This window comes from Phodopus roborovskii, unplaced genomic scaffold (genome assembly GCF_943737965.1).
Source record: "Phodopus roborovskii unplaced genomic scaffold, PHOROB, whole genome shotgun sequence".
Taxonomy (NCBI): Eukaryota; Metazoa; Chordata; class Mammalia; order Rodentia; family Cricetidae; genus Phodopus; species Phodopus roborovskii.
In genome coordinates this window covers 33,021,708-33,048,751 of record NW_026125281.1, presented here as the reverse complement: position 1 = coordinate 33,048,751, position 27,044 = coordinate 33,021,708, and the positions used below count along the sequence as shown (strand labels likewise).

General features: G+C 34.8%; 1 protein-coding gene across 1 annotated transcript; it reads right to left on the bottom strand.

Annotated features, from left to right (window-relative positions):
• LOC127233085 (vomeronasal type-2 receptor 116-like) lies at positions 1–26,226 on the bottom strand. The gene is made up of 6 exons (XM_051199495.1): positions 26,018–26,226; positions 8,925–9,213; positions 7,761–8,567; positions 6,893–7,120; positions 5,737–5,860; positions 1–923 (listed from the first exon to the last, which is right to left on the bottom strand). The coding sequence occupies exons 1-6, from the start codon at positions 26,224–26,226 to the stop codon at positions 1–3; spliced, it is 2,580 nt and encodes an 859-aa protein (XP_051055452.1).
• Between the last annotated feature and the right edge of the window lie 818 nt (positions 26,227–27,044).

The window sequence follows — 27,044 nt, the reverse complement described above, 5'->3', positions numbered from 1 at the left end:
TTAATTAAAGTTATTTTTTCCATAGTGTATGTTGTCTCTGATGCCATGAAACACATTCTTATCTGGCTTTAACAAAATTATGTAGCATTTGGGGGCAAATATGAAGCCTAGGAGAGCTGCACTGGAGGCCAAAATAGAGAAGACTTCCATAGCCACCATAATCTTTCCCTTGGTGCTGTGGTAGACAGGAAGGAAAGTGACCCACACACTGAAGAACACAAGCATGCTGAATGACAAGAACTTGGCTTCATTGAATTTGTCAGGAAGATTCCTGGTCAAGAAGGCCATGATGTAGCTTCCAAGGGCCAAAGAACAGAGGTATCCCAGGACACAGTGGAAGGCAATGGATGAGCCCTTGTTGCACAAAATTATGATGTGTCCATGTAGAGCATGAAGATCTTGATCAACAAAGGGAGGAGAGGTTCCAAGCCAGATTCCACAAAGAATGATTTGGAGAAGAGTGAAGATAGGAATGATGTAGTTAGTAGCCCTTGAAACCATTAACCACCTCATCAATTTCCCTGGATAAGTAACTTTGAAGGCAATAACTACAGTAAGAGCTTTGGCCAATACAGTAGAGAGAGCCACAGTGAACACAATTCCAAATACAGTCTGCTGCAGGATGCAGGTAGCTGAGTTGGGCTGCCCAATAAAGAGCAAGGAAGAAAGGAAACAGATGATGAGGGTGATGAGCAGAATGTAACTGAGGGCTCGATTATTGGCCTTTACAATGGGAGTGTCTCGATGCTTCACAAAGACCCCAAGAATGGTAGCTGTAATTGCAGAGAAGCACAAGGCGGTGCTACTGAGTGCCATGCCCAAGGGATCTTCAAAATGTAAAAATGTCACGGTTTTCTTGAGGCAGTGTTTCTTCTCCCTGTTTGCATATTGGCTTTCTGGACACATCACACAATCATCCACATCTAAGAAAAAATTAAGGTGGTCATGAGTGTGTGTTCAGATATTTCTTTTTATGCTAAGGTACTTTTCAGTAGCAATTGTTTGGACTGTTTTCTCAATGACTCTCTTGCTTCCTTCCAACATAAATAAATAAATACACTGCAGTGAGTAATTCCAAATTTATATGCCCCCCTTTTCTTCATGGAGCCACAAACTAACAAACCACAAGCCTTTTATATGTATTTATTTTCATGTTTACCTTGAGTTTTAAATGTTTTTTTAATTTCTTTTTAAAGTCACATCGTTACCAAATTAGTTTTCATCAACATAAATTAATTCAAATATCACTTCCTCATAAAAATTCATACCCATCTTGAACTGGAAATGCTTTCACGTGTACAGATAGAAAATTTCCTTTAAAATTAGTTATTATAATGCTGATCACAGATAAGGGTCACAATTTACCCATTTTCATAAAATCCATTGTCTTCTTCAATTTTGATCATTATCTGATGGAACTTGAGTGTTCCATATTCATATATTTTTCATGTCTTAAATTCTTTACTATTTAAATTCTTGTTGTAAAATGTAGTTACTATCTATATCTTGATCAAGAGATTTACTGAAGATACCATGTATTTATGCCATAAAACTTGGGGAAATCTTGCTGGTACTTAACTTGATGCTTTACCACTTATAGTTAGCATTCATATTTATAGAACATTCTATACATACACACGACTAAAGAAGGAAAGTAATCATCAATCTCTTCCAGCTTCATAATCTTTGAACTGTAATGACAGCTTATGCATACTGATGCAACAGTGTCAGGACTGTTAGGAGAGTAACCAGTTGCTTTTTTTATTGTGTTTAACAATTTCACTAGATAAAAACCATATTTGATACTACTATTGATTCCAGAAAATTGGCTACACTGGTTCTTAGTCCAAGGAGCAAACCTATACTATCAATCTGCTGAATGATCATAACAATAATAGGAATCCTACTGTTGAGTCATCATACTCATAGATCAGTTTATAATTCCATCCTAGAAACTTCCTTTGCAGTAGATAATAACTGAACACACAAAGAATTAAAGACTTATGAAATGTAATTGCATCCCTCCATCATTGTATCCCTCCTCTCAAGTCTTGGAAATCTATGTGGAAAGGCCTTTGGAAAGTTTGTAAAGTCCAACTGTCTTAGGCTTCTTTCTGCTGTGAAAAGACACCATGTCCATGCCAACTCTTATTAAAGAAAACATTTAATTTAGAGTGACTCTCTTACTGTTCAGAAGTTCAGACCAATATGGTGCTTGCTACCTTGTGATCAGAAGGGAACAGGAATTGCACTGTGACACTGAATGGTATCTTGAAAATATGAAACCTCAATGTGCATCCCACATTATCCCACTTACTCCAACAAAGTCAACCTGTTCTAAAACAGCCACAACTCCTAATAGTTCCATTCCCTATGACTATATGGGGGCCGATTACATTCACTTTACCAAACTAGGGATAGTAGATTATTTTAAGAAAATAGCATTTTCCAAACAACAGGGCAGGTGCATTTGTAAAGTCAAAGAGACTATAACAGTATGCAAAAATCTTCACAAGCTCAAGCCAGATAAATTTTCAGAATGGGGTAGGGGAAGTGTTTGTAAAATACCACTCTAAATCTCGAAGCTGTTCCAAAATGGTAGCTACTAGGAGACAAATTAGCAGTTTTTGTTTTCAATCTGATGAACCTGGGTTTATCAACCAATCTTCAGGGCAGACCCCATACTCAGATAATTGGTGAACACAAATAAGACTCCCTGCCTTTTTGTGCCTATTTCTAAGACATGCAAATAACATGAACTTTAGTGAGCTGGAATGTGGAGTACTTTGGAGGAGTTGGAGAATGTCAAGGAATATGATATAATGTACGGAATGAAATTTTCAATGAGAAAGTAAAGCTAAAAGTATTTAAAAAGTTGGATATACCTGTTTTATTAATAGACACAAAATTCTTGAGCTATTTAAGATACAATTTTGTAATATCCGATTCTTACGATATGTGAAATAAATTTGAGTTCAAAATATATACATATTTGTTTATTTATATCATATTTTAGTATATAAAATGTATATGTTTCTGGAATATGATATGAGCATCCAACTTCTGAATTTTATTTTTGTTGATTAAACTTAGTAATATATTTTCAATTTTGAATTTTATTAGAATATATTAAAGGTATATGTGCCACAGGGAACGACTAATCCACACCTAAGAAACATAGCTAAACAAAATATGCCCCATTGATAAAAAGAGACCTTCCCTTTTAATTGGTGGTCAAGTTGAGAGGTAATAGAAAAGAAGAGGGTTGGATGCAATAGAGTAATGTGGCAGTTCAAAATGTTCTAGCAAGGGAATGTAAGGACCATGGTGTGGAATGGATTTCACTCAATGTTAGACCAACACAGGTATGGGAAGTTCAACATGATGGGGGATGTCCTTCTGTATTTTGTGAATATGTGTTTCTCTTATTGATTGGTGAATAAATGCTGATAGGCCAGTAGCACAGACACTGAGATTAACAATTAATAAATGGGACCCCTTGAAACTGAGAAGCTTCTGTAAGGCAAAGGACATAGTCAACAAGATAAAAGGGCAGCAGAGAGAATGGAAAAAGATCTTCACCAACCCTACATCTTTGGATATCAGAGGGCTGATATCCAAAATATACAAAGAACAAACGAAGCTAGTCACCAAAACACCAAATAATACAATTATGAAGTGGGGTAGAGAACTAAATAGAAAATTCTCAATAGAGAAATTTGAAATGGCTGAAAGATACTTAAAGTGCTCAATATCCTTATCTATCCAGGAAATGCAAATCAAAGCAACTCTGAGATACCATCTTATTCCTGTCAGGATGGCTAAAATAAAAAAATACAAATAACAGTTTATGCTGGAGAGAATATGTAGAAAAGAGAACACTCCTTCATTGCTGTTGGCAGTGCAAACTTGTACAGACACTTTGTAAATCAGTATGGTGGTTCCTCAGGAAAATGGGAATCAGTCTACCACAATATCCAGCCATTCCACTCTTAGTTAGGCATATACCCCAAAGATTTACATTCATGAAACAAAGAAATCTGTTCAACTATGTTCATAGCAGCATTATTTGTAAGAGCCAGAAACTGGAAGCAACCTAGATGTCCCTCAACTGAAGAATGGATAAGAAGATGTGGTACATTTACACACTGGAGTACTACTCAGCAGAAAAAACCAAATAAACAAAATCAACAACAAAAACCCAAACCAAAATAAATAAAAAACAAACAAACAAGGAAAACAATGGATATGTGGTTGAAAACAAAGAATCATCAGCCTACAATCCACACCACCAGGAAAGCTAGGAAACAAGGTGGACCCTAAGAGAGACATACATGGTCCCTCACAGAAGGGGAAAGGGACAAGATCTCCTGAGCAAATTGAGAGCAGGGGGAGGGGAGATGGAGTTAGGAGAAGTAGAGGGTAACAAGAAAAGGGGAGAGGATAACATGGAGCAGGAAGATTGAGTTTGGGGAAGAATGGAGGAGAACATGAAAGGAGATACCATATTAGAGCAAGCCATTTATAGGTTTAAAGAGAAATCTAGCACTTAGAAATGTCCAGTAACCTATATGAATGACCCCAACTAACAATCTAAGCAATAGTGGAGAGGCCGTTCCCCAATAATCAGATTGATGGATACCTTATATGCCATCTTAGAGCCCTCATACATTAGCTGATGGAGCAGAAGCAGACACCCACAGCTAAACACTGAGCCAAATCCTGGGGTACATTTGCAGAGAGGGAGAATTGATGAGCAAAGAAACCCACAGAATCAGCTGACCTGAGCAAGGGGTAGCTCATGGCCCCCAGGCTGACAGCTGGAAACCAACATAGGACTGACCCAGACCCCCTGAATGTGGATCACAGCTAAGAGGCCTGGGAAGTCTATGGAATCTCTGATAATGGATCCAGGATTTATCCATAGATCAGTAACAGATTTTTGAGAGCCTATTCCCTGTGTAAGTATACTCCTTTGGCCTGGAGACACAAGGGAGGGCCAAGGCCATACCCCAATGACTTGACAGACTTTGATGATCCCTTATGGAGAATCTCATCCTCTTTGGGCAGTGGATGGGGGATGTGATGGAGGGTATGTGGAGGGCAAAGGAGGATGGGAGGGAGAGGGAACTGGAATCATATGTATAATAAGAAAAAATACATTAAATAAAAAAAGAGAAAAGAAATCACAATGAACCCAAAACTTAAGTGATTAAAACTTATGTGATTAAAATGTAGTTTGAAAAAAATAAAATTAAAACACTTGGCTGTGGAAATTTTTTTAAACAAAATTTATAATGAGTCAATACCATATATATATATATGTATATATATATATATACATATATATATGTGTGTATGTATGTATGTGTGTATATATATATATATATATATATATATATATATATATATATATATAATTTCTCTGTATTACTTTAGAGCCTTTCCTGGATCTTTGTTCTGTAGACCAGTGTAACCTTGAACACAAAGAGGCCCACCTGCCTCTGCCTCTCAAGTTTTGGGACTAAAAGCATGTACTACCAATGTGCAGTTCAAGTATGAATTTTAATTTCATTCTTGTGTTATTTAAATAAGAAATATGATCAGGAACACTATTAAAATTGCCATAAATAGGAAAAGTTTTTTTCTTTGTAGTTTGCTTATAGACCTTTGTAATTTTGCTTTGATTTTTCAAACATAATGCAGATTTTAAGTATTTCTTAGACTTTCATTTACCTGTCTCATTGGAAATCTCATTATCCGGACAGGAAGTACAATCAAAGCAACAGGCACCTTTACCCTCTATGACAGTTCTTCTGAATCCAGGTTCACAGAGTTTAGAGCATACAGACTTAGGAATCTGAAGAAAATGGAAGATGATTTAGGAAATAATCATAGTTCTAGGAATATAGAGTTTTTAAATATTAAATTATAAATTCTTAGATTTTATACTCATAAATGTTGATAATGATTAAGGTACTACCAGTTTTGGAAGGTAGTGCTCAACACAAGCCAATAGGGTTACAATTTGACCCAAAGGTCAAGAATTTAATGGCAGGTTGTCAACTATCAGGGCAATGGTTAATTCACAAGAACATAGTTGATTCTGGCATCTGGTATTATTCCAGATATATCTATCTCTGCCTATATTGACTATATAGGTAATCAGCTTTCATTTCCACAAGCTTTGCTAATACTGTCAACTTAGAAATATTTGCATTCACTGTGAAACAAGTATTTTCACACTCATCTGATGTATTTCCAATTGAGTCTACATGTATTAGAAAAAGCCACTCTTAAAATAGTTACTCTATTGAATATACAATTTCATTGTGAATGAAACGGAAAAAGGGAGTAGTAGCATTAACCACTTATAACTTCTGAATATTATGACCAGTGGTTTCCTGCTCCTACAATTAAGCTTTATTTAAATTGATGAAACTATTCTCTGAATTAGAGAGCTAAAGAAATCCTAACAATTAATTTTGTTAACAAATTTGTTTTCAGTAGCAAGATAAGTCTCTAAGATATACACACATGCCCATTATACCTTACTTATAACTGTTCTAGTGAATTAAATTCCAGAAAACTTTGTCCTGCTATTACACAAAATGAATCAAAATAAAATTCATATCAAATTTTTTAAGCAATGACATAAATTTTATTCAAACATATATTTACAATAAGTTAAAAATTAAGAAACACTGAAAAACAAAAATTCTATTTATCAGAATCTGGATGTCAAAAAATTCTGTGTATATGTTATTATGGTATTCTGAATTTGTACTTTTTTACTAACTGGATCTGAGTGAGAAACTAATAATTTTTAAATACATAAACATGTTTTCTTTTAATTAGTAATTTCAAACAATTGAGATAAGAACCAACTTACCTCTGTAAATCCTGTGGGCCATTGTATCAAATGATTAGTTAAAGATAATTGTTGATCTTGTGGAGCATTTGGAGAAAATGATCCTACTTTCACCTTTAATCCAAACCCTTTTGGAAAATTCCAGAAATTGATAATGTCATACTTAAAATCTAACATAGATCTCATATCCACTACCATGTGACTTCCCACTTGATTATTCATATACATATTCTGTAGGAATTGATGGACCTAAAGGAGATACACGAATTTATATTAAAGCATGTCTCAGACAGTTACAACAGAACCAAAATACTGAAAAGTCTCTCTCTGTTTTTTGGTCCTTGAAGTAAAAAACAATTTACTATAAACAATTTTACTCAATAATGTTCAATAAATGGTGATAAAAATTAGTATTATAATAATGAAATATACATCTGTTTCAAGAGAAAGCATTAAAGCAAGCGTACATAAGCAGCCAAAGGTGATGAAATCTCAAACCTGAACATCCCTAAACAACCCTTTATGTACATAACCATTGCTTCAGTGCTTAGTAACAATGTGTTATTTAAACATCTGCTTTTTCATTTCTACTGTAAAAAATTTATGAAGGAATTCTAAATTTTTCTAATTGAATCTATTATTAAGGGGACTGTGAGAATATTTGTAAAATGAACTTGATACTGTCTTAACACATTTCTAATAGCTGGTACCCAATTTATCAGGGATAAAGAAACTTAGGTAAGTATTGAGCTCCAGAGAAACAAGTACAAGAACTCCTATGCCATTTGGAGAAATGTATCACCATGTACAGTTCTCAGGTTTGGTAAATTCGAAAAGCATCTCAATGTAGCAATGCTGATTTAAATCATAGTGAAGAGAGATTGGATACCTGCCAGGGGAGGAATATATGTCCCTCTGCATTTTCAGATTGTTGAATTTGAATATGATTAAGAATTAACTTGTGGAGACTGTGGGCCACTGCATACACAGCATTATATATATAATAACTCTCTTCGCTCATGGCTGTCTCAAAATTTTGCTTAGGCAATAAATCCAAGGAAGCATTGGGTTGACAGTTATCCGGCAGTTTACAATCAATTTGAGAAAATGGGCATTTGAAAAACAAATGCCACAATTTAGGAAGATATGTATCTTCTGGGTATTTGGAAGGACGAACCGTTTGAATGAAATTTGTAAACTCAACTACCTCCTCATAGTGGTGTGAAAAAGTGAGACTCCCATGGAAAGAATCTAACATAAAATAGTCAATGTGGTTGGTAACATCCCATTGTGAGTTCATAACCCAGACTTTCCATGTTGTTAACTTCTGCCCTATATTTTTTATTACACCTTGTAGAGAATCAGTGTCTCCAAAAATGATAATCACATTTGCAGTTGAGTCTTGGATCTTTCCCATACTTTTCCAGAAAGTGTGGGAAAATGAATTCCAGGTACCTGAAATAATTTCTACAAAAGCCAAACAGACATTATTTTTCTTCATCTTTTCTTTCAAGTCAGATAAACTCTGCATTCCTCTGTGGTCATCTGTGAGGAGCAGTCCTACCCAGCTCCATTTGAAATGACGCATCAAAGAGACAATGCCAAGTGGTAGAGATGTATCACTGGGGGCCATCTGGTAGAGAGAGGTAAGCTGTGTTCGATCACTAAGGATAGTGTCAAAAGGCCCAAAAGTAAGCTAAGAGGAAAGCAGAGTTTTGAAAAATGGATGAGAACATTGGCATCAAATACAGTTTTACTTTTGTAGCAACAGTTGGGACTTGTTAAGATGATAATCTGTACATTGTAATTTTTAAGACAACACCCCCCCTTGCTGTGAGATTTATAAAAAAATTATGTCAAGATTACCTTTGTCTTCTCTACCCTGCTGGTCCATTCTATTCAAGCAGGAGAAGTATGCACAGATCACTAAATGTCTAGATATTTTTTCAATATTAGAATAGTAATTCAGATGAAATTGCTTTACCTCTGTAGGCATCTGAAATATCACCAAAAGAAAAATGCTTTCCTGTTCCATCACACCACTCTCCCTCACCTGTGGTATTTTGTAGAGTTGAAGCAATGTCCCCATATGGGCTGACACTGTGAATGATGTTCCTGTAAGTGCAGCTGCTAACTTCTCCTCATTACATTTGTAATTAACTTTGATATCATCCATCCCTGTGAGCCAAACAAAAGCATTCCAAAGAATATTCTTTTCACTGAAAGGGATATTATGAAGATCAAATCCAAGAGATGTGTTAGGTAAAAGATGAGGGTTCCTATTGATCTCCTCAATGGCAAATACCAGAGCCAGGACAAACTGGTAATTCTTAAACTTATACCTGAAATTAGGATATAAAAAATATATGGCAGTAAGAATTAGTTAACATACACTTTATAGTTCAAATTTTATTGTTTCTACAAAAGTCAATACTTTAAATTTTCCATTAAATGTCTGGAATTAGAAGGAGCATATTTTAGTTATGATAAATTATGATCCTATAGTTATAATAGTGATAAGTGAAAGCAAAAGCGAGCACTTTTTATCTTCCTTTCTTCTGAACATACAATAAATTTTGTGTCCTGGAAGCAGAAAATAAACCATCAAATATAGAAATGTTCTGATGTGTGAATCATGGTTCCTCAGCCTCTATAACTATAAAAAGCCAGCTTTTTAAATTTAGCAATTAAGTTTTCTAAGGTAACATGGTTTTTGCTCATAGTTGAATTGTAATTTTTACAACCTCTTTCCTTTGCCTTTCCTACCACTAAATTCTCCTACCCACATTCTCCTTCAAATTCATGGCATCATTTTTCATATATTGTTATTGCATTTATACAGGTATATACATATATACTTTTATTTATTACATTTCAATCCATTAAATATATTTGTAGAAACATTTCAGTGCTGTCTACTTAAGGAGATACAAAAGGAAGGGTAGAATTCAGTCTTATTTTATGTTGATGATATGACCATATATATGAGTAACTCTAAAATGCCACCAGGAAACTCTTACATTTGATATATAACTTCTTCAAATTATCAGGATACAAAATTAAAGCATAAAATACTAGTGTTCAGATGAGGATGTGATAAATTGGATGTGAAATAAACTATGGTACTGTCTTCTACAATATACTCAATACTGTAAACTATTTTCGGGTATCCCTAATCCAGAAAGTAAAAGGCCCATATAATCAAGCATTTAGGAAATTGAAGAAAAGGTGTCAGAAGATATCAGAAGAAGGAAGTTTTCCTATGTTCATGAGTTAATAAGATAACTACATTAAAAAAGAATAATAGCAATGCTCAGATTTGCTGTAATTCCCATCAAAATTCCAACATAGTTCTTCACAAAAAATGAAAGGAAATTTTCAGCTTCATAAACACACACAGACACACTCAGTCACACACAAAATAATAGCAACAACAACAGAAGATTATCTAAAATATTTCTGAATGATATAATTACTTCTAGAAGTAACAACATTCCTGTATCAAAGAAGTATTACAGAGTGCTTCTTATACTTCAGAGTTCCAATGAAGACAAAATGGTATTACCATAAAACAGAACTATTGATCAATGGAATCAATTTGAATTCCCTGGCATATATACATACTCCTGTGAATTCCTGATATTTGAGAATGATGTACCTTCAACAAATGTTTCTGGTCTTCCTTTAGAAGAGTGCATATATATTCATGCTTATAAATCTTCAAAAAACTGAATTCCTAATGGATCAATGGCTTCAATAAAAAGTGATATATGTCATAGAAATCCAGAATTTTGATAGAATAGAAAGTGGTGGATACAATTCAAGTCTTTTTGACACTGCCTTAACACAGCACAGACACTCAAATCAACAATTAACAACAGGGTTTCATGAAATGGAAAAATGTGTGTGTGGCAAAGGAAAGCACCATTCAGACACATAGGCAGAGTATTGAATTTTTACTACTGTGTAGCTGATACAGGGCTTACATCGAAAATAATTACATGAAAGCATCAAGGAAACAAGTAATTGACTTAAATTGGGTACAAATCTAAATAGATGATTCCCAACATGAAACACATGGGTAAGAAGCACTTAAACAAACATTCATTTTTTTTTTTTTTTGTCACAAAACTAACCTACTTTGTGTTTAACTTATATCCATCTGACTGGCCAAGAAAGATAAATAAAACAAATGACATTTCATACTAGCAAGCTTGTATTGTAATAGAAACATTAATCCATTTCCAGTGCTACTGCATATTTGTACATCCAGTATACGTATGTCTGGGTTTCCTCAGGAAGTGAAGAATGGATCTACCTCAAGATCCAATGCTATACTACTCTTGGACATACCCCCAAAGATGTTCCATCCTTCTAAAGGGACATTTGTTTATCCATATACATAGCTACTATGTATATGTACATGTATTTATGTAGCATGAATAATAAAACCCCAGAGACAGATTTGGGGTTCAAGCTGAAGACCAGAAAATAAACCCTAGAGATCGCTTATCTCTACAAAATCTTCAGATGTAAAAGAGAGGAAGTTTCTGCCTCATTCCCACCTTATATTCCTTTCTAGTACTGGGATTAAAGGTATATACCACCAACCACCCAGCTTCTATGGCTAATGAGTGTGGCTGCTGGGATAAAAGGTGTTTGCCACCACTGCCTGACCTATACTGATGACTAGTGTGGCTAGCTTAGTATTCTGATATTAAGGCAAGTTTTATTAGATCATAAATGAAACACCAAATTTTCCCTTGTTGGCTAAAATTAAAAATTATATAATGCTAATATAAGAAAAACTATATGCAATAAGTACAATATCTATGTACCATATAGACAGGAAATAAGTACATAAACCATGTCTAGTCCACTTTTATTTGACAAATACAGAGAAAATACCCCCTTATCTAATTTATTCTGGTAAATACAAAAGGTTGAAATTAATTTTATTTCTATTGTATTCTAATTTGCAATATCAAATTATCTTTTAATGTCTGTCAAACTTTTACACTTTACACCTCTTTATTAAGTTTCTTTTCTGAATCTAGTAAACAAGGAAAGCAATAATTACAAATATCTAGTTTTCAACTTCCTCAGACACAAGAGAATGAGGTAATATTGAGTATACAGGAAGTATGAGCATGCAAATCCCAAAAATGTGAGAAATGTCAAAAAGAGATGGCTACCTGGACAGTCATCCAAGTGCTTCTGCAATGTTGGAGCATCCATCTTTGGCCTATAGGCCTAGAATATCTGACAGACTTTTTGGTGAGGCAAGATTCTTTTAGGACTGTCCAGCCTTGTCTCAAGAATATTTTGTAGGAACTCTCCTTTATGCCCTGCTTGTTGAATATGAACAGCATACTCTCAGCAGTTGAGGTAAGGGTACTTCCTTGCCAATTGGCTTTCTTTTGCTACAAAGGAAGTAACTCCATGTGGAGTTTCTTTGATGCCCTTCACCTTATCCAATGCAGATAGGTGCTACCAGGAGTAGACATGTCTCATTATCATAAAAAAAGAACCTATGTTATTAAAACATCTTAAATAACATATTTTCTAGATCCTTGAAGTCTTTGAAGATAACTTACTTCCATAAAATATATCTCTTTGACCTTTGAAGGCATACCTATTGTGACCATAAGTTTTATTTTATTAGGTGAACAATTATTAACCTGTATTTATTTTTATCCTATATTGTTGGTAAAAAAGAACTTTCAAGAGCTAGAAATTTGCATTACGTTGTTAAACGAGCTATATAGGTACTGTACCTTGAACAAGATTAGAAACATATACATAGTAGGCTTTAATAAATTAATCTCAAATTCTAATAAATATGCAACATTTGTATAGAATAAACAAAAGTCCAAACCAATGTAAAATATTTAAATCTAGTAGTTGCCTTTTAAAAGTAGTTTTAATGATGCATCTTTTTATCTTATCTATATACTCATTTTTTTCTTATCATATCCTTGTTACCCTTTTTTTTTTTTTTTTTCAAAACAAGAACTCTGAATCTAGGATCCTTGTTCAACTTTCTTCCTGACTGTAATGAATAACAACTTGTAACTAACCTCCTAAACAATGAAAAATATCCATAACCCAATGAATAAGCAAAACCTACCCATTGCAGTTCTTTGGAATGTGAGCTTCATATTCTATTTTTTTTTAATTTTACATGTTGATCCCATTACCTCTTCTTCCCTCCCTCCCTTTCTTTCTCCCTCCCTCCCTCCCTCACTCTTACCCTCTCTATCCCCTCTCATGAACCCTGACCACCCGCCCCTCCCATCCCCCAACCCTAATTCCACATGTAGGTCGATGCCATCCAGGTGGGGTCATGTAAATCTGTCAAATCATTTGAAGTAGGGACTAGGACTTTTCTCCTCCTGTATCTAGGTTAAGGGATGTGTCCACAAGGTCCTTTTGTGCACCAGGAATACATCCTGGTTCCACTGACTGAGGTCCCTTAGACTGCTCAGGCCTTCTAGCTGAGACCCATATTCAGGGGTCTGAGTCAGTCCCATGCTGGATTCCCAGCTATTAGTCTGGGGGAGCCTATTAGCTCAATATTTTGGAGTCTTAGCTGTATCATTTTTGTACAGTTTTTGCATAATGGAATGTGCAGATCTTGTATTAAGTTCAGCTAGAGTAGTCTATGTGGCTGGATAATGTCAGCTAGCTCCCTCAAAATTTTTCAGAGAAGTGTGTGTGTGTGTGTGTGTGTGTGTGTGTGTGTGTGTGTGTGTGTGTGTGTGTTAGGCTGGATCATCTTAGTTAGCCAAGTGGAAATTGTCCTGAGTAGTTTATAGTCTAAAGAAGATCTTTAGCTAGTTATTTCTCAGCTTTATGGTGTTGTTCCTTTTCTAATTAGAAAGTGCAAAGCAAATGAGGCATTATTCAATCCAATTTTATGGGATCTTTATCTAACTTTTTTGTTTATGCAGCATATCCTTTAGAGTTCTATTTGAACTTTCTGTACTGCCTGCCCTTTAGGATAGTGTTGTACACCTGAGCAAAATGCCACTTCATTTTCTTAGCAACATGTGCTGGAGCATTGAATGCTTTTATTTGTACAGGTATACATATAATGGCCATAAATGCTAGCTAATCTGTAATTGCTGAATCAGCCTTTTCAGAACTCAAAGAAGTTGCCCAATGAAAACCTGAATAAGTACCAACGGTGTATTGTACATATTTTAATTTTACAAATTTTACAATCTTGAAAAATTTATCTGCCATATTTAATTCCTTTGAGAACCATTTGTGTTATTTCTTGTAGGTAGTGGAGTTTGGTTGTATAAAGAACAAGTAGCGCTTTTCCATATAATTTTCTTGTCTGGTTGACATATGATGGAAAAGCCTGTTTTTAACCTTTGCTCTTGATGCTATGGACAATGTTTTTTTTTTTTTTTTTTTCTTTTCTGAAATTCTGAGACTTTCAACATTTCCAATCAATAGTTGAAAAATTTCATCATTACTTTGTGTAGGAGGGCCTGGCAGAACCATGTGTGATTAGATATGACTCTCTCTCTCTCTCTCTCTCTCTCCTGGTTGTTTTAAGGTAAATAATAGTGTCAATTCTATATAATCTGGTATGAATGCATTTGTTATAATATTCAAAATTACTCTTTATATTGTGAATCAGTAAATATGTTGAAATGCTTCATATGATCCATTAATACCATGAGAATAGTAAATAATTTTGACTTTTGGACAGAATTCTAATGATATAGAACCACTTTAGTCCAAATTTCAAATTTGTAACATACCTTGCCATATTCATTTGAACCAGTATGTATTGGAGAGGCTCTAGATATTGGTGTTTCCTCTACAATGCAAGGAAGGATCCAGTTAGTTCACTATAAGTTCAATTCTTATCTTTTTTGGATATTTGTTGTTAATATCTCCAGAAAATTTTACAAAGGTCTTACCATGGCTCGCTTTTTGTGCATAATTAGTTAATTTCATCATAAGTAACAGGTAGTATAATTCATGCTTGGTCTATTATTGTTAATTAAAAATGTCTCAAGTTTCCTTTTAGAATCAATTCAGAGAACCTAGCCTCATTTTATATGGTAAAAGAGATCCATTGATGGGAGATGTCATTATGTATATATGTTTATCATACTGGTTAATGAATAAAGCACTGTTGGCCAATAGGAAAGGAGGATAGGAGGGACTAGAAGACAAGGAGGAAGTAGAAAGGAGGGGTCAAGATGGAGAGTCTGGAAAAGGCACAACCGCCAGCTGCCTCCTGCTGGTAAGACCACGTGAAAATAAATAAAAATGGGTTAATAATTAAGACAGAGCTAGCCAATAAAAAACTAGTAACTGGCCAACAGAATTATATCATATACAAAGTCTCTGTGTGTTAATTGGGGCTGGTGCAGTGGCAGGACAAGACCAGGCGACAGGCAGAAAAAACCTAAATCGTTACAGTCCATTCTATGATAATATCTCCCCTCTTCATTAAAATCCTTGTAGGGGAATGCTTAGAGGGTAATTTGCCCAGAATGCAGTTAAATTTTGGACCCACATGATTCACATGTGAAGTCTCTAATTTCTCTTCCAATGAAGCCAATTCTCTCTCTGCTTTAGCTTATAATTCCATTCAACTACTTAGGTCCTTATATCCATGTAAGACTTAGTTTAAATTAATCAGTTGGTTCATAGATGGAAATGTCTTGAAGCAATCTTTGAAAGTCATTGTCTACAAATTATCTCTCCTAATTTCACCCTTTAGAGTTAAATTTTTGTAAACCTGTTCTATAGCCTAAACAATGAATTGAATTTCCTCTTTGTATTTTTTTTTTCAGGTGCAAATTTCAATTCCCCAAAAGGCATTTTTTTTTTTTTTTACTTCTTCAAACATTCTTTCTGAATTATCTACATTTGATTCAGTTAATTAAAAAAATCAATGTAATTGTAAACTATAGATTGAGGAAATTCCTTATGTATTATTTCCAGTGGTTGCCTTACCAAACAGTGGGACAGGGTGTGGCTATTTAACATTTCCCATGGAAGGACCTTTCACTGCTATCACTTAGAAGACTGAGAATTATTTTAAGTAAGCACCATGAAGGCAAGATTTTCTGTCTTTTTCTTATAATGATATGCTAAAGAAACAATTACGATGGGGTACATGGTTCAAAGAAGAGGTGGACACTATTGAAAATTGTATAAAACTAGAGGGATGGAAATCTCCCAAGATCACTTCTTCGATAAGAAGATTTTGCTACTATAGAAAAGCAATCTTTATATGATGATCATACCCTGGATTTATGCTTTGTAGCAGCTTCAAATGCTTGGGATAGAATTGGAGAAGTATGAGAGAAAATTTCATCATTTACAATAGTCAGACAGAACCCTAAGGAAGAAATCAGGATTTTTTTTTAACAAAGATTAACTTCATAAGTTAATATAATGCTACATATTCTAAATCTATAACAATAAAAATTGAATCTCTGGCTTTTGAAAATGCTAATTCTCAATGCAATTCTAAGGGGCCATCCTTTAGGCATTAGGGAAGGCAAAAGCATTCCAGACTGTAGGCAGCCATTCACCTTATTAACAGTTCTTAGATCCATTATCATTCTCCACTTTCCTGATTTCTTTCTAATAAGAAATACAGGAGAATTCCATGAGGTGGTGGGTTCCTCAAGATGCTGAGCATATAGTTGCTCCTGTGCCAGTTCATCTAAAGCCTTCAGTGTCTCCCTTGCTAAAGGATATTGTGCAATCCATACAGCTTTGTCTGTCAAACATATTAAAGGTAGGGCTGTTGGTGCATTTCGAAGATCAGCAGTCCTGGTTTTTACAATATGAAAGGTTGGTGATTTCTCTTGGTAAAACCTTTTAATATTTGTATTGGACACATATATTAAATTATTGTTTTTTTTCAAAGATTGGGGAAATGTTAATCTACTGATGTAATAAATCACATCCCCACAAATTCATTGGTTCCTTGAATTTCTACATACCTAACATTGACAAAGGTGTACAATTACCTAATATACAGCCTCTATCAATTGGCCATTCAGGTAAGGTTACTGGATATATTGCTATTGGTTGTCTGAAAAGCATTAGTCTGGTCCTTTTTAACCTTACAATGCAATACTGAACTTGGTTCTCCATTACATTCCTTTGTTTACATTTTAATATCTCTAAGATATTCTTTAACAAGGTTTTCTAAGGCCTGTATCTTAGCACTCATATGAACCTACATTTTAGATATAAACAGACAATTATCAAAACAACAAAGAAGATTATAAAAATGATAGTTACCTGTTACGAGTAATGTTTTTCCTGCTGGCCTGGACCCACTGCGGTGGCAGCCCCAAATATCACACAGAGACTGTGTATTAGATATAATGCTGTTGGCCAGTTACTACTTTCTTATTGGTTAGCTCTGTCTTAATTATTAACCCATTTCTACTAATCTAAGTATTTTCACGTGGTCTTATCTTACTGGAGAGTGGGCCCAGACCTCTGTCCTCTCCAGTCTCTACATGCTGACTCCTCCTTACTATTTCCTCTCTCCTCCTAGTCTTTGGTGGAACTAGGTCAGAGGAGGAGCTGTGGAATGCTCTCTTGCTGGCGGGATGTGGAGAGGAGAGCATCTGGTGGAACCTGCTGGTGTTCATCTGTCTAGGTTGTAACTTATTTCTCCCTGAATAAACATCTATTCGGCCTACTTCTTTATCCTGATTCTTATTAAACCGCCATAGTTACCAGTATGTAAATACCAGTTAATTTGATTATCCCTTTATTTAATTTTTCCATTTTTAAATCAATCAGTGTGCAGTCATACAGAAACCAAACTTTCTTCAATTTTATAGTGGTTCACATTTTTTAGTCTGGGAAAGGTTTTATCTTTTAACTAATTCCTTTCTTTAAGAATTTCCTAGAACAAGGTTTCTTGCTAACCCAATAATGGCTTCCTCAAATCAGGAGTCTCTTTCCTTGCCCATCTTCTTTGTCCATCTCCTACCTTGACCTTCCCAATTCTTCATGTTCTCCCCTCTCCTCTCCTTGTTCCTTCCTCAACCCCTACAATGCCTCCCTATCTGCTTATGCTGCCAATTTACTCAGAGAGCTTGTCTATTTCTCCTACCCTGGGGGATTCATGTATCTCTCTCTTAAAGTCATCTTCATTACTGGCTTCTTTGGGGTTGAGGTCTGTAGGCTGGTTATCCTTTGTTTTACTTCTAACGTCCACTCTTGAGTGTGTACATATCATGTTTTTCTTTCTGTCTGGATTACCTCAATCAGGATGGTTTATTCTATTCCATTTATTTGCCTGCAAATTACAAGATGACATTGTTTTTCCCACTGAGTAATATTCATTGGGTAAATGTACCCCATTTCCTTTATCCTTTCTTTTGCCAATGGGCATCTAGGTTGTTTCCAAGTTATAGCTATTAAGGATAATGCTGCTATGAAAATAGTTAAGCATATGTCCTTGTGGTGTGATTGCACAATCTTTGAGTATATAACAAAGAGTGGTATTGCTGGCTCTTAGATTGATTCCCAAGTTTCTGAGTAACCACCATACTTATTTATAAGGGCTGTAAATATTTGCACTTCTAGCAGCAATTAGAAGTGTTTCCCTTACTCCACATCCTCTGCATCAAAAGCTTTCATTAGTGTTTGTAATCTTAACCATTTGACAGGTGTGAGATAGTATTTTAGGATTATTTTGATTTGCATTTCCCTGATGGCTAAGGATGCTGAGCAATTTTTTGAGAGCTTTTTTGGCCATTTGAGATTTCTCTGTTGAGAATTCTCTGTTTAGCTCTGTACCCTATTTTCAATTGTATTTTTTGGTAGTTTGATACCTACTTTCTTGGGGTTAGTGGGAAATATGGCACTGGAGAAATTCCTAGGAATCCAAAAGTATGGCCCCCTCTAAGAATCTAAGCAATACTAGAGTAGTTACATTAATTGCCTTTCCCATGTAATCAGATTTATGACTATGGAAATTGTCATCATAGAACCTTTATCCAGTAACTGATGGAAGCAGATGCAGAGATCCACAGCTATGCTTTGGGCTGAAATCCTAGAATCCAGTCATAAGGAGGGAGGAGCAATAATGTGCAAAGGGGTCTAGATAATCTGATAAAAATAAAATAAAATAAAACAACACAGAACTAACTGACTTAAGCAGTGGGAGCTCACTGACTCTGGACTGATGCCTGTGGAATCTGCATGAATTAACTCCTTTGAATGTGGGTGACAGTTGGGTGGCTTAGAAAGTTTGTGATGCCACTACCAGGGAAACCAGTATTTATCCCTCATGCATAAATTGGCTTTTTGTTTTTTATCATGTTTCCTATGGAAAGACACCTTGCTCAGCCTAAATACCAGTCCTTGGACCTTCCTCAAGAGGTATGATAGACTTAGTTCATTCACCATAAGAGGTTTTACCCTCTCTGAGGAGTGGCTAGGGTGTGTGGGGAGCAGGGGAATTGGAGAGAGAGGGAGCTGGGATTGGTATATAAAATAAGATTATTTTAATAATAAAAAAATAAAAAGAAAAAGAAAAAGAGAATTTCCAATAGTCCTAATAATCTGACACCCTCAGTGTCAGTAAACTGTGAGACATAGGATTCCTTTGCCAAATACAAATAGACTAAATAATATTATTGTAATTCTTCAATGATAATTGTTTCGTTGTGTGTAATATTACTATGGTAAATTTAAAGCCTGTTTAATTAAACAGAAAAGGACAGATGATGTGGAATGTCATTCTGTATGCTGCAAATATGTATTGCTTTTATTGGTTGATGAATAAATCTGTTTTGAACGACTGTAGGTAAGAACATAACTAGGCAGCAAGTCCAACCAGAGATGTGGAAAGAAAGTGGACTCATTGAGATGCCATGGTGGACTCCAAAAGAGTAATATGTCAGAACATTACCAGTAAGACACAGACATATGTTGATAGATTAGTTAAAGTGGATTAATTTAATTGTGAGACCTAGTCAGTCATATTCCCGAGCTATTGACCAAATAATTATGATTAATATTAAACCTCAGAGTGGTCATTAAGGATCTTTCAGCTAGAAGAGAAACCTCCATTTATGGTACTCTAGTCATAATAACCAAATTGAAGAGAACATAAATATCTGCCAACAAAAGAATGGAATAAAAGAATGTGATATTTTTACATAATGAAATATTACCCAGACTTTAAAAAACAATGAAATGAATAAATTTACAGTTAAGTGGATGAAACTCAAAACAAAAACAAAATAAAACAAAACAAAAAACAAAATCAGCCTGAATTAACCAAGCTTATGTATATTTATTACATGTGGATAATAGCTTGATGTTATTCATAGAACCACAGAACTTTCCTATATAGTAAGGATTTAGGAGAGAGGGATGTGTCACCCTAGGATGAAAATAATAGAACAGTCATGCATATATATGGGGTGAGGACTCTAACTGGGACAGTAGATGGCTGATGTGGGCAAGTGAGCTAAAACTGCTGGTATTTGAGAATTCATATGAAAAACTAATACAGTATTGGCTTCATAAAATTAGTACATAAGTGAAAGCAATTTAAATGAAATTGCTAAATAATGTGGAGGCAGAGCACCAACTACAAACTTCTCATCACAAAATGAACTGTTCAGCATCAGAAATGGCTTACCTCTAATCAAGTTCTTGATTAAAGGGGTTTAGTGAGAACCTTCAAGCAACCCAGGATATTATTAAGACAATTGATGCTTCTCCTGAATCAATAGCAAAGCACTATTGCTAAAGACACCAGCTACAAAACTGTCTTAGCCAATATTCTATTGTTGTGAAGAGCCAAAATGACCACGGATACTCTTATAAGAAAATACATTTATTTGGATACTTGCTTACAGTTTCAGAGGCTTAGTTCATTATTGTGATCAGGAGAACAATGGCATGGTTTTAGTTAAAGGCTACCTCCTGATCCACAGGCATGGATTTTTGAATTCTTGAAGCTCAGTTCCAGAGTGGCTCTTCCTTCAACAAGGCCATATCTCCTAAATCCTCTAATCCTATCAAAGAATTCCACTCCCTGGTTATTAGGCATTCAAATATGTGAGTCTAGGGAGGGATTCTTATTTGAACTACAGGAATTCATTGAAAAGTAAAGTTGATGTTTTCCTAGTGCCATTTCACCATCCACAGACTAGTGTTCCTAGTACCAGAAGGTACTGTACAAGGAATCAAAGGAGAAAGATAAACACTATCTCCAACTCCAACCCTTCAATCTTCAAGGGTAACCTATCTGCCAAATGTGCTTCTGTCATAGGAGCACACAGTTTGTAGGAATAACTAACGAATATCTGTTTGGATTTATAACCCAGTCTATGAGATACAATTTATACCTGCTTTGGTGGCCAAGAACCTGGTACTAGATAGGCTAGGGATCTGTAGGAAAATCAAATACTGCTCTCTGCTAATGAACATTGCAATAAAATGACTCATAATGGCATTGTGCCATGCTCATAAATACATGCCTTACTTAGCCATCATCTGAAAATATCATTCCTTAAGAATATGAGAACCAGTACAGTGGTTCACAGCTAGTCAATATACAGAGAGTAAATATTATTCACACATCTGTACTGGCCTGTATTTGGAGTTCTGACAGGATATGCCCTCAGCTGCAGCTGCTAAGTGTACCACCTCTGCATATTCACTGTGTCCCCCTTGAAGTAGGCTCTGCCCACCTTGCATATTTCTCTATTATTTTCTCTTCCTCTGTTTCTCTTTCTCCCCCTCTCTCCTCGTGCCTTCATCTCTCTCCCCATCTTTCCTCTCTTCTCTCTCCTGCTGCTCCTGTCTCCAAATGGGTCTCCCCCCTACCCATTCCCCTTCTTTTTTTGATACCTTTCCCTAATTAGAAAAATAAACAACAAAAAACAAGCCTCATCTTGAAACCTGTTACATGGTGACTTTCTCTGTGTATCACTTTTCTTAACTTACTGCACTAACACCTTAGAACACTCATCTGTGATTCAAATTACTGCTCTCATGGTTCAATAAAATTTGAGAAGTGGATATGGAAAGAGTGAGAGAGCCAGAATAAATGACATAAAGGAAACAAGGCCTTTTGAACAACCAAGACCAGTGCAATATAAATTCAGTGGCTGAGGCAGCATTCACTGGGCCTGCAAAGGTCTGGTCCTGATGAAGTTCCAATGCTGAAAATATAAGTGAACACTAGATACCTACCATAATGCAGAGGACATCTCTGATTGATAACCACTTGCAAGTAAAGTAAATAGTTTTATTGTATATTGCCTTACGGGGGAGAAACACTCTGAAGGAAAGGCCTGATGTCTACTAGATGGCCAATACAAGATTAATTTAGAAAAATTAAAGTAAAATTAATTGAAATGAAACAGGAACAATATGAAGATATATAATACAATAAAATTAAAACTCCTAGAAAATATTTCCAGAACATTTCACCCCAAAACAAAGAATATAGTTTATTCTTAGCATTTGATAGAACTTTTCTCAAAAACTGATCACATACATGGACAAAAAAGAAAGTCTCAACAATTACAATTAAATTAAAATAATAATTTGGACCACCAACAGGAGCCACAGGATTTTCAAAAACTCATGGACACTGAAAAACAAAGCAAGACATACAAACTGAGGTCAGAAGTTAACAAAATAAAAATTAAGCCTCTTTGCCTGCCCTCAGCCTGATGTGAGTCTGGGACCTTCCCAGATTGAATCCCCACATCCTTTCTGAGAACTCTCTATGTTAGCACCCCATCTCATTCCCCACTATAACCTTGACATGATTGGTCAAGTCCAGGTATCCAGACCATCTACTACCCAGAGCCTGCCTTTCCCTCATCCAGGGCCCTGCTGGCCCCACTTCTTAGGGTGAGTGTTTTGCCAGAGCGAGAGTCCAATTCCCCACCATCTTCATGAAAATTCCTGGGATAGTTATCCATTTTACAATAGTTTTAAAATATAAAATACCATTTGATAAATCTAACAAAAGAATAAAAGAGATTGTGACAAAAAAACTTTATTTAATTAAAGAAGGAAATTAAAGTAGACATTAGAAGATGTAAAGATTTCCAATGCTCGTGGAATAGTAAAACCTGGTATAGCAAAAACTGCTGTCCTACCAAGCAAACGTCAGATTCAACACAATCCCCATCAAACTTCTTACACTAAACTTTCCAGGAACTTTAGCGACAATTTTCAGCTTCATATGGAACCACAAAATATCCAGGACAGCTAAAAGAATTCTCAGTAATTAAAGAACTGTGGGAGCTATCACATCACTATATCAAGATGTACTACAGAACTATTGTAATAAAAACAGCATATAATTGGCATAAACACAGATACACTCATTAATGAAATCAAATTGAAGACTTATATATAAGTCCGTACATCAATGAACACCTGACTTTTGACAAAGAAGTCAAAAGTATGCAATGGAGAAAGCATTGCCTTTAAAAGAAATGGTGCCAATCAAACTGGATGAATGATTGTAGGAGAATATGTAAAAAGCCACATTTATCACCCTGCAGAAAATTCAACTCCAAAAGTATTAAGACCCTTAACATAAGGCCAGATAACCTAAAGATGATAGAAGATGAACTGGAAGACAGGTTTGAATATTTTTGCTTAGGAAAAGACTTTCCAAACAGGATGCCAAAACCATAGGCAATAATAACAAAAATCAATTAGTGAGACCAACTAAAATTAAATTTCCTCATGGAGAAATACACAATAATTCAGACAAAGTGAAATCTGACACAATGGGACTTTTTTTTTTTACCAGCTATACATCTACTAGACAGTTAATATCTAATGTATATAAAGTAGTTTAAAAAACAAATAACCCAATTAATAATGGAACACAATACTAAACAAGCAGTCCTTAAAAGATGAACATAAATTAGTGACAAACGCTTAAAGAAATATTCAACAACCTTAGTCATCAGAGAATTGAAAGCCAAAACTACTCTAAGAGTTCAACATATACAAGCCCAATGGTCAATACAAGAAACCAACAACAGCTCAAGCTGACAAGGGTGTGGTACTATTGAACTCTTATTTATTGTTGGTAGGAATAAAAACTTGTACAATAGCCATGCAAATAAAGGTGACACTTCCTCAGGAATCCAGGAATAGTTCTACCAAAAGATCCAGTTATGGCACTTATATGAGTATACCCAAAAGACTATGCATCCTACCTCAGAGTCTCACAAAGAGTACGGAGATTCTATATTGCATATGTAGCAGCTTGCGTTTGGTAGGACATTCAATCTGTGTTCATTCTTGCTCTTCCTAATATCCAGAAATTAGATACAGCTTGCATGTGCAAAAACAGATGAATAGATAGAAAATATGGTATACAATGAATTACTATTTACCTTTTAAAAAATGGAATAACAAAAATGTGACATAAATGGATTAAGTTAGGAAAAATCAGGGTAAGGGAGGTAAGTCAGAAAGAAAAAGTGCAAATATTGCCTGTATTTTTTATATATAGTGTTACCTTTTAAGCTATAAATAGGCACTCTTCCACACTATAACTTAATTTAGGTATAAAGTAAGAGACTATTTAGGAAGAGAGGGTAGCACAGAGAAGAGGAAATATATATATATATATATATATATATATATATGACAGAGAGGAGACTATAGATCATGGGTTTAAATGAAGAGTTGGATAAAAAGTTGGTAAGGGAAGGAATATGGGGAAGGATTACATCTGAGGCATTGTATGCAAACTTACATATTATATAAGCATATCATTTATTATATAAGTATATCAAAACATACATAGAGGAAAGAAATCTAATTGAAATCAAGAAATAATTGGAAAGACCATGCTCAATAAGATATTTTTCATAAGCAATTGAAACTTGTAGTAGTATGAATGGTTTAAATATAATTAGATTGTTGGCTCTGAGACATTCATGGTGTTGTCAAGATTTTAGCTATCTTAACACACTAAGGGCCTGTTGCTGAAGACAGCACTTGCATATCTCCTTGAATAAGGAGAAATTTCTAGGCTTCAGAATGTTTGTGTGTGGTACATACACATACACACAAACAGATAAACTAAATAAACATAGTACAAAAATAATTTACCAAACATCTGTGATCCCAAAAATAAGCTTGCATTAATCAGAAAGCTAGTGCATATTTCTTATATTCTATATAGAAAGAAATTTTCATTAGTAATTTATGTTTGTCTAGAATTAAAATCTTATTGAAAGTTAGTACCATATAAAAACTAATGTAATACAAAAAATTGTTGCTCCTCTATTATTTTTGTAATATTTTTATAATCATGATTACTGTGATGAATATAATCATCATTGTAGAAGAATATGAATGAATTCAAATATTTTTCTTGTATTGGACTAAGTATACAAATGGACATGTCTGAAACCATCCCTTAAACCTGCAGAATTGAAAACAGTTAAGAAACAGTAGTGACTACCCACACAATCAATGTATCTTCATGAACACATCTTTTTAACTATAAAGGGCATATAGGAAATTCATAGAGAAAATCATTAATCATGAAATGTTTTTCTGAGCATCAGGAAAATTAGCAGAAGAAACACACACACACACACACACACACACACACACATACAAAATTCTGATATGTATCAGAGCAGCAGTCCAAAATTCGAATTCTGACACTTCTGCTGCACCAGAACTAGAAACATCTAATATAAGCAAGAATTGTCATTCTAACATCATATATAAAATTCAGTAGTTGCTGCTTTAAGTTCATCCTCTCTCATCATAAGAGCATAGCTAAATTTCTATAATGCCATGAAATACAATATCAATCCTTGATTAATAATCCTTCTGAAGAACTAACATTTAAAATATCCATAATATGGAGTGTTATAGATGTGACATAAAATGACAAGAAAACTCAATTATTAAAAGTGACTATTAAAACAAGTAAAGCCAAAAGTCTTACTTATAAGAAGCATAGAAATCAAGAAAAAAACGAGTATTTAAAAAAAAAAAACTTGAGAATAGATAAGACTGATTGTCACAGTAGAAATCAGAGAGAAGAATGATAATTGAATCCATACAACCCCAAGTTCCTAAGAAGTCTGGAAACTAAAAGACACTTACTGTATATTCAAATCCCCATAATCGTTTGGCAGATTTTTATGAGGAATTTTCTTGGCTGAGTAAAAATAATAAAGAGGGAAAAATGCACCAATGATCACATTCCCATCATGACGAAAGTCTTTGATTCTGAAAAAGCATTCAGAGTCCCCCAAAGCACACACAAGATTGGGAATCTGCAGAATCCAAGGGATAAAACTCCAAGAGAGCATACTGTTAATATAATTCCCTTCCAGTTCACTAGATTGCTAGTTATAGAAGCCGTAGTGTCTAGCAGCTATATACTCAGTTTATGTGTTATTGTTCAAGTGAACTTGTAACTTTGTTGGTCAGTGCATTTGTTAAAGTAATCATACCAAATTATTTTTGAGAAGCTTTCTATAGGGCCCTAGTGAGTTCTTCCCTTAGGCTCTGCATCTGATGCCTTGCATTAAGTGAAAACCAAGCTGAAAAATGTTTGTGGATTTTTGTTGGCAGCTGCATGCATATGATGTAAGATGGGACAAAGACAGCAAGACCTTAGGGCTAGACATCTGGGGTGGATTTAACCTCAAGTGTAAACCAAAAAGTTTTTCATATGGAAGCAATTGAGGATGATGCAAACATATTAGAAATGACTATGGGACTCCAAGAAAATGTCCATGAAATCCAAAGAATTGTGACAAAAACAATTTTTATTCACATGAAAACAAAACAGTTCATTTCATTTACATTTCTCACATTTTCCTCCCTGATTACAATAAATTTTTATTCTTTCCTCTAAATTTATTTAACATTGCCCTACTTTGCTATTCTGATTGAAGCTACTAACATACTTTGATGAGATCCAGGAATTTTGTTAGTTGTAACTCTTTGAATTAATCAATGAACTAGCCATAAGATGGTTGGAATTACACTGCAGTCAACTATAATCTTGACTCCTAGGACTATATTTAGGGAGATCAGGAATAAGTTTATTTTCTGTTTTTACTATCTAAATCAATTTTCCATTTAATAGGGAAAGTGTTCCTTTATTTCTTAATTTTATCTA

Bases quoted from the DNA above. Each gene is read 5' to 3' on its own strand.
- LOC127233085 (XM_051199495.1), bottom strand. From the start codon at position 26,226: ATGCTCTCTTGGAGTTTTATCCCTTGGATTCTGCAGATTCCCAATCTT. The intron at 7,121-7,760 runs GTATCCAATCTC...TATCTCCTTTAG, and splicing joins ATATATTCCTCCCCTGGCAG to GTCCATCAATTCCTACAGAA. The intron at 924-5,736 runs GTAAATGAAAGT...ATTTTTTCTTAG, and splicing joins TGAGATTTCCAATGAGACAG to ATGTGGATGATTGTGTGATG.